The following is a 12,444-nucleotide window of genomic DNA, read 5'->3' on the forward strand; positions in this document are numbered from 1 at the left end:
CTTCAGGACAGACTGGAGGCTACAGTAAGTCAGTATCAGAAAGTGATGAGACTGACCATCCAGGCCAGAGCTAGCTGGTTAGAATGCTAACTTTAAGAAAAGGAGTAATAAAAATAGAAGCAAAACAAGAGTTAATGTTGGTGTTTCTTTGCACATCTGGAGATGCTGTTGGTGAGTAAAGGAATGAAGTTTGATGCTGAACTCACAATTTTTTTCTAGACTGGTGAGTAAATAGCTGTTAATGCCAACGTTGGCTATGTAGTAATAGCTACACACATTTCTGCTTTTATTTGTAGGCATCTGTCTTGGTGTAATAAAACAATGCACTTCTCAAATGCTCCTTTAACTTAAATGACAACAGATATCTTTGTGTTGATGCATTTACTCACTAACAGTAAACAAGCAACACATTCAGTCGACCCACTTCCCTAAAAATGTTAAATCTAGTGTAAAACATAACGGTACCAAAAGTTTACTTTTCTTTGTAGTTGCTGAAGCAGTTTTTTTCTCTTTAGTTGGAGCTTGGCTAACGCCGCTTCAGGTGCTAAGCTAAACTGGACCAATACTGGACAGACAGATAGAACTGAAACAAATGTTCAGTGAAGAACTGCTGAAATGTGGGACTGTTCCTTAAACAGCTGTGACACGGAGTGAACTGGTGAACATGTCGTTTCCTTGTGACTTGAACTTGAGGTTTGATAAGAACCAGACTCATACAGGCGACACAAACAGCACAGTCCGCTGCACACAGGAGGCCTCTGGGCTCCGGGGGCCCTGCTCACGGCTCTGCAGCTGCATAGATGGAAGCTGGTGGATCTCTTTGGTTAGAGGTGAGGAGTGTTACATGGGTGGAGGGGGGAGGGCACCATGCCATGCTGAGCGCTTCCATGCCAAGCTATCCACCAACCAACATACACCCCCACCTACCTGCCCACCATCCCCGACCAATGGGCTGGCTCTGTCTACCTGTCTGTCTGTAAACCAACCAATGAGACCACAGAATGAGGACAAAGAAGAAGAAGAGCTGCTTGACAGGAGGTGGTGCTGGGAAAATCCTCTGTCAATGTTACAGTTCAGACCTGTGATGTTCAGGAGTTATTTATTATCATTGACTCTTCTCACTGGATCCACTTCACCTGGTTTCCTACATTTCCCAAAATGCCTTTTGGCAGCCTCCAGAGCAGTGGAGTGAGAGGTGCTGACAAACACACGTTTATATCAAATGTTTTTAGACTTTTAGTTTGAAAGTTGTGCAGCAGTCATCAGTTCAATAATTAATTATTTGACAGATGCTTAATTAGAAACAAATAATTGAATAATCAAGAAAAGAATCAGATTGATCAATATGTGAGAGTTTGAATGATTCACTGTTTCTTTGATGCCTCAGTGCTCATTATGGTCCAAGTGTGTGATGTTTAAATGAAGGTTAAGTCAAACAAACAGGCTGGAAAAACACATTCAGGGGTGCTGGATTCAAATGATTAGTCAATTAACTGATTAATAATAACAATAATAACAATTATTATTATTATATTGTTATTGTTTGTTTTGTGAAATGTTTCACAATAAAAGTCTTTCCGGGATTAACGGATCATGTCATACTCAGATAAAATCAGGACTTTATAGTTGACCAGAGAAAAAGCAGACAGTTGACTATGACAACAAGTCTGTCGCTGTGGAAACGAACCTTAGACTGAAGAGGATGAAGATGGAGGAAGAGTTGAGTTGGAAGTGAACTAGTTCAGATAAGAGAACAGGAAGTTGTCTGTGTGAAATATGATCAAATATAAATGAAATACATTAAAACCTGGTTCTCAGCAGCTGAGGTCAGTCAAGGTGTTGTACTGTTTTGGTGTTGCTGTGTTGTGTTGTTGTGTGTGAGGATTATAACAAAACGTCTCCTGATAAAATTTGACAAAAATACATCTGCAGCAGGTGTGTGTGTGTGTGTGTGTGTGTGTGTGTGTGTGTGTGTGTGTAACATGTGGACAGGTGTGTGTACCTGTGTATATACAGTACACACTGTATACATGCGTATCTACCTGTGGAGAGCTGGGACTGGGATCTCCTGCGGGAGCTGCTGGGAGTCCTGGAGGCGGAGGAGAGGGTGGAGCCGGCGCTGCTGGCCCGAGAGATGGGGAGGGGGACAGGGGTCACTGGGGGGGAGTCAAGCTGAGGAGAGGTCAAAGGTCAAACTTTGTTATAGTGGTCTGAACATTTTAATTGTTTTATTCTTGTTTAGTTTTAGAAAATTAGATTTTTTTTTGGTTTTCTATCACAGACAACATGATGTGTGTGTGTGTGTGTGTGTGTGTGTGTGTGTGCGCGCATTACCTCGACACTGTCGTGCGTGGGTGAGGACGAGGTGGACGAGTTCTCATGTCTCCTGGAGGACGAGGACGAAGAGCTCAGCTCAACACTACGAACACGCTGCGCGAACTTCAGCGAGCAGACAGACTCGCTCATGTTGCTAGGCAACGGAGACACCTGAACACAAGAGAGAGTCATGTTGGTCAGCTTCACCTCAGCGACATCATGTCACAGCTCAGTGCAGTGACACCTGAAGGACCCAGCTCCTGCCTGTTCCACACAGAGTCTGTAGACTCACCTGCACCATCATCAGGGTCTTGCTGTCCCCACTCAGAGAGTCCTGCAGCAGGTAGGTGAGGCGGGAGTTTCTGAACGGGATGTGCGAGTGTTTGCTCCGTAGGGCGTTGATCACGTCGCCGAGCGCCGACAGAGACTTGTTGATGCACTGAGCCTCTCTGAGCCGACTGCCCTCTGCCCCCGACTTACCGATCCTCTCCGAGCCCGCCAGGTCCACCAGGTTCAGTTTACCTAAACCAGAACCAGAGAAAACACTGAGTCTGAGGCTCAGAGCTCAGAGGAAGAGTCTTGGAAAGTTTTGTCCTGTGGTTCAGATGAGTGAAAATGTTTTGATACGTGTCACTTTATTTGAAAGAAGTATAAACGTGTGTGTGCGTGTGTGTGTACCTTGTGTGCGGTTTCCAGTAGCACAGCTGAATCCAGACACGGTGATGATGAGCAGAGCGTGTGAGCGAGAGCTGTGCTCATTCAGGTTGGTGCAGGCCGTCGCTCTGTTCATGTGACCCAGTTCAAACACCTGAGGACAGGTAACCACACACACACACACACACACACACACACACACACACACACACACACTTTTGGTTCATTAAATGTCACTTTAAATAATGAACACAAGAAGAAAAAAAGAAGGAAACAGATTAAAGCAGATACATGTGAACCACGTGGAACCAGAGACGTTTATGATTAGAGAAGTTAATTAAGAATTAGAATTATCAAAGTTGTTGCCAGTTTATTTCCAATCAGCTTAATGATGAATTGTTTCAGCTCCAATCTTCTGGTTTCGTATATGTTAAGATGAAGTTTTTATTTCCACTTTGAAGGCTTTGATATTTGATTCACTAAAACATTAATAATAATGATCATTTCTTTACATCAAATACTTTCCAAATATTTCAGGAGACCTCTATAAAACACCACAGTGGCCTCACTGTACTGAAACCACTTCCATCTTTCTTCATCTTTTTCTTTTTTCTGGGCCATGAAATTAAGTGAGAAATCATTAGGTGTTTATTTCAATGTCACTTTATGAAACAAAGTAAAACTAAAGAATAAAGTACTAAAGCCAAGAGGACAAAGCTCCAGAAAAATCAAGTAATTGGTCCTTTAATTAAAGAAATCATTGTTTTTATTATGAGGCTAAAGCTGACTCGTGGCTTTTACACTGAAAGGACAGCAGGAAGCTCTCACCCTGTTGATGTCCTCAGGGCTCTGCACGGTGAACTCAGTCAGTCCAGGGACGTAGAGCTGTCCGCTGCCATCAGGGTTCATCTTGATGTCCAGTTTGTCGGTGGGATTCTCCCCCAGCAGGTTCCTGATGGACGACACAGACACTCAGGACTCACTGTTCCATAAACCCCTCCCCCAACACTGACTGTCCAATCACAGCTGAACAACAGTAACTGGTCCCAGCAGGTGTGTCAGGTGTGTAGCTGAGTAAGTCTGTAGTAATCTATCACAGCAGGTGTCTGTCTGACAATACCATTAGCAAATTTAAAGAAAGGATCCCATCAGTACTGAGCCCACTGCCATGTATCAATGCAGTAGGGAACAGCTCTCTTAACTTCACATCCACACAGGTTGATGATCTTGTTGACAGTACTGTAGCCTCACTGCGTGCAACTCTAGATACTGTGGCCCCTCTGAGGAGGAAGGTAGTGAGTCAGAGAAGGCTAGCTCCATGGTACAATTCAGAAACACAAGCTTTAAAGCAAAATTCAAGGAAGCTAGAAAGAAGGTGGCGTTCTACTAACCTGGAAGAATCTCTAAAGGCTTGGAAAGACAGCCTATTGGCGTATAAAAAAAGCCTCCGTAAAGCCAGAACATCCTATTATTCATCGATAGAAGAAAACAAGAATAATCCCAGGTTTCTGTTCAGCACTGTAGCCAGGCTGACAGACAGCCACAGCTCTGTTGATCCATCTGTTCCTTTAGCCCTCAGTTGTAATGACTTCATGAGCTTCTTTACAAATAAAATTGAGGCTGTTGAACTGGACAGTACATCTGAGACAGCTGTGAGGAGGAGATGGTGAATTCTTTCTGTAACAGAGACAGAGTCCACTGTAACTGGTTTATATTTATAGTTTTTCTCCTGTACATCTCTCTGAGCTCACTTCAACAGTTTCTTCATCTTCATCTTGTCTTCTTGACCCCGTTCCAACAAGGTTGTTCAAAGAAGTTTTTCCTTTAATCGACGCCTCTATGTCAAGTCTGATTAACTTATCTTTATCAACTGGTTATGTACCGCAGGCTTTTAAAGTTGCAGTAATTAAACCTCTACTTAAAAAGCCTACTCTTGATCCTGATGTTTTAGCCAATTATAGACCTATATCCAACCTCCCCTTTATTTCCAAAATCCTTGAGAAGGTTGTTGCAAACCAGTTATGTGATTATTTGCACAGAAATGGTTTGTTTGAAGATTTTCAGTCAGGTTTTAGAGTCCATCATAGCACAGAAACAGCTCTGGTTAAGGTTACCAATGATCTCCTCATAGCTTCAGACAATGGACTTGTCTCTATATTTGTCCTGCTAGATCTTAGTGCCACATTTGACACCATCGATCATAAGATTCTATTACAGAGACGAGATCCTCGGCATCAAAGGAACCGCACTAAGCTGGTTTAAGTCATATCTGTCAGATAGACTCCAGTTTGTTCATGTTAATAATGACTCTTCTATCATAACTAAAGTCAGTCATGGAGTTCCACAAGGTTCGGTGCTAGGACCAATACTCTTCAGTCTATATATGCTTCCTCTAGGAAACATTATTAGGAGGCGCCAGATGAATTTTCATTGTTACGCAGATGACACCCAGCTGTACTTATCCATGAAGCCAGGTGAGACTAACCAGGTAGCCAAGCTTCAGGTGTGTCTTAAGGACATAAAAATCTGGATGACCAGTAATTTCTTACTCTTAAATTCAGACAAAACTGAAGTTATTGTAATTGGCCCAAAACACCTCAGAGATACACTATGTGATAATATACTGACTCTGGATGACATCACCTTGGCCTCCAGTGCTACAGTCAGAAACCTTGGTGTCATTTTTGACCAGGACTTGTCCTTTACTTCACATATAAAGCAAGTCTCTAGGACAGCCTTCTTCCACCTGCGCAATATTGCTAAAATCAGACCCATTCTATGTCTAAAGGATGCTGAAAAACTAGTTCATGCATTTGTTACCTCAAGACTGGACTACTGTAACTCTTTATTGTCAGGATGTCCCAAAAATTCAGTAAAAAGCCTCCAATTGATCCAGAATGCGGCAGCACGAGTACTGACAGGAACTAGGAAACGAGATCACATCTCTCCTGTGTTAGCCTCTCTGCATTGGCTCCCTGTAAACTCTAGAATCGAATTTAAAATCCTCCTCCTCACCTACAAAGCCATTCATGGTCAGGCACCATCGTACCTTGGAGAGCTTATAGTTCCCTATTTTCCCAATAGGACACTTCACTCTCTAAATGCAGGTCAACTTGTGGTTCCCAGAGTTTGTAAGAGTAGAATGGGGGGCAGAGCCTTCAGCTATCAGGCTCCTCTCCTGTGGAACCAGCTCCCAGTGTGGGTTCAGGAGGCAGACACCCTCTCTACCTTTAAGATCAGGCTTAAAACTGTCCTGTTTAGTAAAGCTTATAGTTAGGGCTGGCTCGGGTATGTCCTGACCCATCCCTTAGTTATGCTGCTATAGAGCTAGACTGCTGGGGGATTCCCATGATGCACTGGGCTCTCTCTCTCTCTCTCCCTCTCTCTGTCCTCATTCTGCAGGTCTCTCTGCCTCTGGAGCAGCAGGATCCAGATCCACCACTACTCATCTTTACTATTAACCACTGTTACCTGTCATTATTATTGACAGGTTTCTTCCTGTTAAAAGGGAGTTTTTCCTCCCCCCTGTCGCCAAGCATTTGCTCGTTGTGGGAACTGTTGGGTTTTTCTCTGTAACAAAGTAAGGTCTTGACCTGACCCTGTAAAGTGCCTTGAGATCATGTATATTATGATTTGGCGCTATACAAATAAAATTGAATTGAATTGAATTGAATTGTAGTCTGAGATCATCTGAGTATGAAGCGCCGCTGCTAACGTTAGCATGTCTGCTAAAGAGCTTACTACACAAAATAACTGCACAGTGTTACCTCAGACTTCAACACTACACAACACAAAAACAACAGTGTGATATCTCCCCGTCGTTAGTTCAGGCTAATGTTAGCAGCTGTGTTACCAGAGATATTTTTAATTCTCATTCACAGTCTTTCATCTCCTGACGTTAGGAAAAAGAAAACCAGCTAACAGGATCACATTCGACTGAAACATCACAGTTTATATATAGTATTAATTATAACAATAAGAAGCTTAAGCTGCAACACAAAAACAACACTGCTTCTTTATTCCCATCTCCTAGCTTAGCATCAGTCTGTTAGCATGATAGCATGTTGCTACGTACTTGAGTTCAAGTGTTTTCTCATTGTGGGAGCTTAAGGTAGCGTTAGCTGAATTAGCTTGTGAGCTACAGCCACAGTTATTTCAGCAGCATCAGTGAAACTGAAGCTGCTCTCATCCTCCATCATTTGACCTGGAAACTGTTCCAGGGCAGAGAGAAAAGTTTGAGCAGTGACAGTGACTGAAGGAGGACGAGGTCAGTTAAATACTAAACAGTGTTGAAGGTATCGTCACTGACCCTTACACTGAGCTCCAGCTTTACCCTCAGCTCACTGCTGATGTTCAGGTGAATTTAAAATGAGGCCATACCAGAGCAGAATGAGGGATTTTATATAAATCTACCTTCATGTAAGTAATGATGAGCAGAGTAAAATCTGTTGAATGAATTTCAAATGTTCCTCCACAGATAAAAACTGTGTTAAACTGATAATCTGACCCTTTAATCTGACTCAAGTTCTCAGAGTTCTGCACCTTTCTGCCAAAAACTTTTATCCAGTGTCCAGATGTTGAGCTCTCACAGGCTTTACACAGCTTTTCTCTTACACAACAGCTGGACAGATGGAGATAAACTGAGGACATTTGAAGTGATCCATCTTTATATAACCGCTCTCATAAATCTGTCCCAAACTGTGGAACAGCTTCGTCCTCTGATGGATCCGAGTCTGCACTCGGAGCAGCTCCACTGTCTCCACACACTGTTACAACACATCAGTCACACGTTCCTTCATCACCATCATCACACACTGAAGTTTATTCACACTCATTGTCCTGCTGCCACACAGACTCACTACAGCACCGAATGTGGATCAATCCGCCGCTGAAAATAGTCCTCTGTTAATATTTCCCTCAGCTGCTGAGGTTTTTATCAAACTGAGACTTTAAAAAAATAAAATTTTATGTTTGTGAGGAGTTCTTAAAGTTTTACGTCTTCAGCAGGAACCAATGAGCTCAGAGCAGAGAGACAGGCAGGGGAGGGAAGAGTTGAGAGACAGACCAACACTGATGGTTTGACTATTTGAGTAAATAAAGGTTAATCAAATCCAGTTATTCTATATTAAACTGGTTGTGAGGTAAAAGTTATTTCAGCCTCTGATGTGAAGGTGATGAGCTCAGCGCCCCCAGGAGTCGCTAACAGTTACTACACACCAGGAAACAGGGAGAACTATAATGTTTGTCCTGAGGATCATGTTTTTACAAAATTAAAGTGGTTATTTAATGATTCTGTTGAGTGTTTGTGAATTTTATCATTATTCTTATTTACTGTTATTTTTATTGCTACATTCCTGCACATTCGCCTTTTCTGTCCCTCCAGTGTTTCCGTAGCCTCCACCCCTCCTGAGCTATTTTATATGTTTCATTGTAAACTGAGCTTTTCAAGTTGAACCTTAGTAAAGCACAGAGTTAATATTATTGTGGTGCTGAGCTGTTGGTGTGTTGTTCTGAAACACCAGCAGTTTTTACGTTGGTCAGTAGGTGGCGCTGTTTGATGAGTTACAGTTATCTGATGTTCACACACGGTTCATCAACATCTGAACCACATTTTATCACAATCATCCATCAGCTGTTTCACTCTGGCGTGACGCAAGTCTGAAGACTGACATCTTCAGACTGACTCAGGATCAGCTCCGGCCGCGTTCTCACCGCAGCGTCTCGTTGTAGATCTCCACCATGCTGACGGTGATCTTGTAGTCCCAGTCTGGAGCTTTCTCCGTCACCTCAGAGAAGAGCAGGCGCAGCGCTCGCTGGTTGATGCCAGGGTCGTCTGCCACGCCCTGAAACAGACGGATGTCCATCATCGTCATCATCATCATTATCTCAGAGACAATATAAACAACCATGAGGTGGTAGGTCGACACAAAAACCTGTGGAGAAACAGAAATCTCTCATCCTACCTCCATGGTGTAAGTTTTCCCAGAGCCGGTCTGTCCGTAGGCGAAGATGCAGACGTTAAAGCCGTCGATACAGGAAGTGACCAGAGACTGCACCTCCTGAAACACCTGTTGGTACAATCAGAGAGAAGACAGACAGGTGAGACCTGGAGAGGGTGTGGCCTCAGTGACAGTGTGGGCAAACATCACTTGCAGGCAGGTAGAAAGTAAATCCACCTGCTGTTACCTGCACACACACACCACTGACCCTCACCTGCGTCAGTCTGTTCACCTGACTCTAAACGCTCAGAGTCACTCACCTCCTCCTGAGAGGCCTGAGGAGCGAAGACCTTGTCCAGTTCAAAGGTCATGATTTTGCCCTTGTTGGAGAGGTAGAGGACGGCATCGTCGTCCGAGTCGAAGCTCAGCATGGTCTTGGCGTCGGCGGCGTCCTGTTCCTCCTGACTGACCGGCCGCACGCGGCAGAAAACACGGATGTTACCTGGGAAACAGAGAGCAGGGACACGGGAGGGAGGAGGAGCCCATAACATGACATCATCAATTCACTGATCAATCAGACTCTTTGTTTTGTTATTGATTAAAACAAGGCGTCAGAATGAAACAGAGCAGAGTAAAAACAACATAACACATGATGATGACTGTTGCCAGGTGATGTCTCAGTGTTGTTACTTTGTGTTTTTCTTTCACACCTTTGAGTCGAACCAGCTCGTTGTGACACTTCTTCCTCAGGTTCATCTCTCTCTTGTATTTACGCAGCAGCTCCTGGTTTGTGCTGCTCACCTCACTGATCACCTGACAGATCTGACACACACACACACACACACACACACACACACACACACACACACACACACACACACACACACTAATTAATTTCCTTCCTCTGAACTGATGATGTTTGTTTGAATTGTTGAATTCCGGTTGATCTGACCCCTGACCCCTGTGTTATGATGACCTCCAGCTGCTCCTCCTCTCTCACCTCCTGCTTGGCCTCTGTGATGGCTTTGTCCAGCATGAAGGGGAAGTCCTGCACCTGCCTCTTCAGACAGTTGTAGTCGCAGGTGAGGGTCCTGAGCGCCGGCTGCAGACTCAGCAGGTTCATGCGCACTCCTGAAACACAACGACGACACAAACACACTCAGCTGAGCGCCGCTCCAAACTCGCTGCCTCAGAACGGACAGGAAGTGGTCTGACCTGCCAGGTTCTCGTGGACCGCCTTCATCTCGCTCTCCGCTCTGACGAACGCCTCCTCGATCACTCGGTTCTTCTCCTCCTCCAGGTTCTGCATCTCTGCCTCCAGCTGACCCTGAGCCCGCTCCATCTCTCCTTCATAGACCAGGATCTGAAGGACAGGACCAGAGTCTGAGAGGACTGACGGCAGCAGGCGGGACCCTCAGAGACCAGCAGACCCAACAACACACTTTGACAACAGGGACCAACCACAGTAAAGAAGAGGATCAGGTGTTTGTACAGGTCTGAGAGCAGCAGGTGAGACTGAGAGGATCCAGAGCCTGAAGGGGGACGCCAGACCAGGATCCACCGCAACCAAAGACTGAGTCCATTTCAAGAACCAAAAACCATCTCAGGCTTCTCTCTGGAGCTCTAGTAACAACAGGTCAGTCAGCCAATCAGAAGAGAGGATCTGAGCCTCTCTTCTGATTGGCTGACTGTTTACTGACTGATCCAATAATAACACAGCAGATTTCAGGTAAACACTCAGAGAGACCAACTCCTGCAAGGTTGAATGGTGGGTCCAGGTGGGCGGGGCTTGGCTGAGGGCGGTGACTGCTTTGTTGTGACATCACAAAGTTCCAGAAGTCCTGACGGCTGGTTTTAAGGCTCAGTGTCTGAATACAGGCTGTGTGCATTTCTCTGTGGACTGAGGCTTTGATACTTTCACAGTATTAATATAGAACCTAGACCTGCTTTATAATCACAAACACATGGACATCTACCTTTAGACTGGGTGGAGCTTTAAAAACCTTTAGACTGTAAGGACCCTTAAACTCCCAGAAGCCTCATTTCACTGGGAAGGTCATTGACTACACCTGGATGTGACACACATAGGATCTACAGGTGTTCAATGGGTCAACAACATGAACATGAACTACATCAGTGGTCAGCTTGAGAACACACAGGTGAACAAGGAGACACAGACGGCTTCGTTCACACCACAGGAATGAATCCGGTTCAAATTGTGGTTGTAGTGTGAACACAGCCTTAATGGTGCGCAGGGATACACCTGGGAGCACTGGGAGAGAGTTACTGGGACGGGTTAAAATCACAGACTGGGAGAGCTCACAGAGTCTGACAGGTTCCAAAGCTTCCCAGTAAAACCAGTTTACCAGTTAAACCACATTTCCTGACCATTGCTCCACTGACAGATTTAGATCAATGATTCATTTTAACTGGAGCTCAGTTCTATACAGGACATAACTGATGTTTGATCCCGTTCCACTGTTATAATCAATCAGTGACATCACTTCCTCTGAAGCCTGAAGCCTCTGTAGTTTCAGGCAGAATCAGGTGAGAGATCTGGTGTGAGCCTTGTTACCTCTAATCAACCATCTTAACGAGCAGCAGTGAGACACCAATAAGTGCTTTGTGGACAATTTGCCCTAAGTCTTTCCTGTCAGGCTGCCCTCCATCCCCACCCCCCCCAACCCAAACCTCCAGCCTGATGAAATAAGAACTGCTCAGCTGCAGTTTGTGTTTGTGTTTTTTTTTTACAGCTTTGGAGCTTGAGCTCTAGGTCGGGGGGGGGGGGGGGGGGGGGGGTGTTAACTCTCACAGTGACCTCTGAACCTCAGTGATGTCACAGGAGAGAGGAGGTGGGGCCAACCTTGGACAACCTGCGAACCACCTCAATGTTGCCCCTGCCGACGGCTTTGGAGAGGAGGCTGCAGAGACGACCTCGATCGGTGAGCAGCTGCAGCCGAGCGCGTGCAGAGAGGAGAAGGTAGAAGTGGGGGTTAGGGTGGGTGGGGGTTGAATCTGATCCTTCATCACAGTCATCATCACCTGCCTCACTACACAGCTGTGGCTCTGTATCAGTGAGGTTATCCATAAACTCTGGTTTACTGAACATAACGGAGAGGACGGCTGCAGCAGGTAACTGTAGCTGCTGATGTTACCTGCGTCCTGAGCTGAGCGCAGGTCCTCTGCGACTCGTGCAGCTGCGTCTCCAGCTCCCTCAGCAGCTGCCTCTGCACAGACAGCTGCTCCTGCAGGGCGGCGTTCTTCGTCTGCATCTCGGCCAGAGCCTTCTGAGAGTCGGCTGACTCCACCTCCACCGTCTGAGTCACGTACTGAACAAGAAAAGGATCAGAGTTGGTTTTCATTTCAACCGTTGCCACATCAGTGTGTTAGTGATTATGTACAGACACTAACTGTTCACGGAGCAGCACCTGGTCAAGGTGCTCCCTCTCTTTGAGCTCTGTGATTGGTCTCCACCAGCTGCTGAGGGAAACATCTGGGGCCAGCTGCACAAAACACCTTAAGTTTTCTACTTATG

General features: G+C 45.3%; 1 protein-coding gene across 10 annotated transcripts in view; it reads right to left on the reverse strand.

The window, feature by feature from the left end:
• The window catches only part of kifc3 (kinesin family member C3), a 49,343-nt gene that overhangs the window by 2,418 nt on the left and 34,481 nt on the right, over window positions 1-12,444 (reverse strand). For 4 of the 10 annotated variants that reach the window (XM_071489948.1, XM_071489943.1, XM_071489949.1 and 1 more), the window contains 13 exons: window positions 12,065-12,238; window positions 10,125-10,272; window positions 9,910-10,040; window positions 9,620-9,731; window positions 9,230-9,411; window positions 8,934-9,038; window positions 8,683-8,813; window positions 3,799-3,922; window positions 2,995-3,124; window positions 2,609-2,838; window positions 2,335-2,487; window positions 2,043-2,172; window positions 1,688-1,736 (listed from right to left, as the gene is read on the reverse strand). In XM_071489948.1, the coding sequence (XP_071346049.1) occupies window positions 1,688-1,736; window positions 2,043-2,172; window positions 2,335-2,487; window positions 2,609-2,838; window positions 2,995-3,124; window positions 3,799-3,922; window positions 8,683-8,813; window positions 8,934-9,038; window positions 9,230-9,411; window positions 9,620-9,731; window positions 9,910-10,040; window positions 10,125-10,272; window positions 12,065-12,238 (1,799 nt within the window). Of the gene's footprint in view, window positions 1-927; window positions 975-1,687; window positions 1,766-2,042; window positions 2,173-2,334; window positions 2,488-2,608; window positions 2,839-2,994; window positions 3,125-3,798; window positions 3,923-8,682; window positions 8,814-8,933; window positions 9,039-9,229; window positions 9,412-9,619; window positions 9,732-9,909; window positions 10,041-10,124; window positions 10,273-12,064; window positions 12,239-12,444 lie in introns of those variants that run through there. The other 6 variants (XM_071489952.1, XM_071489947.1, XM_071489953.1 and 3 more) reach the window with 4 other exon arrangements.

Source organism: Trachinotus anak, unplaced genomic scaffold (assembly GCF_046630095.1).
Source record: "Trachinotus anak isolate AG129_WGS33_773 ecotype Australia unplaced genomic scaffold, CSIRO_AGI_Tana_v1 ptg000011l, whole genome shotgun sequence".
Taxonomy (NCBI): domain Eukaryota; kingdom Metazoa; phylum Chordata; class Actinopteri; order Carangiformes; family Carangidae; genus Trachinotus; species Trachinotus anak.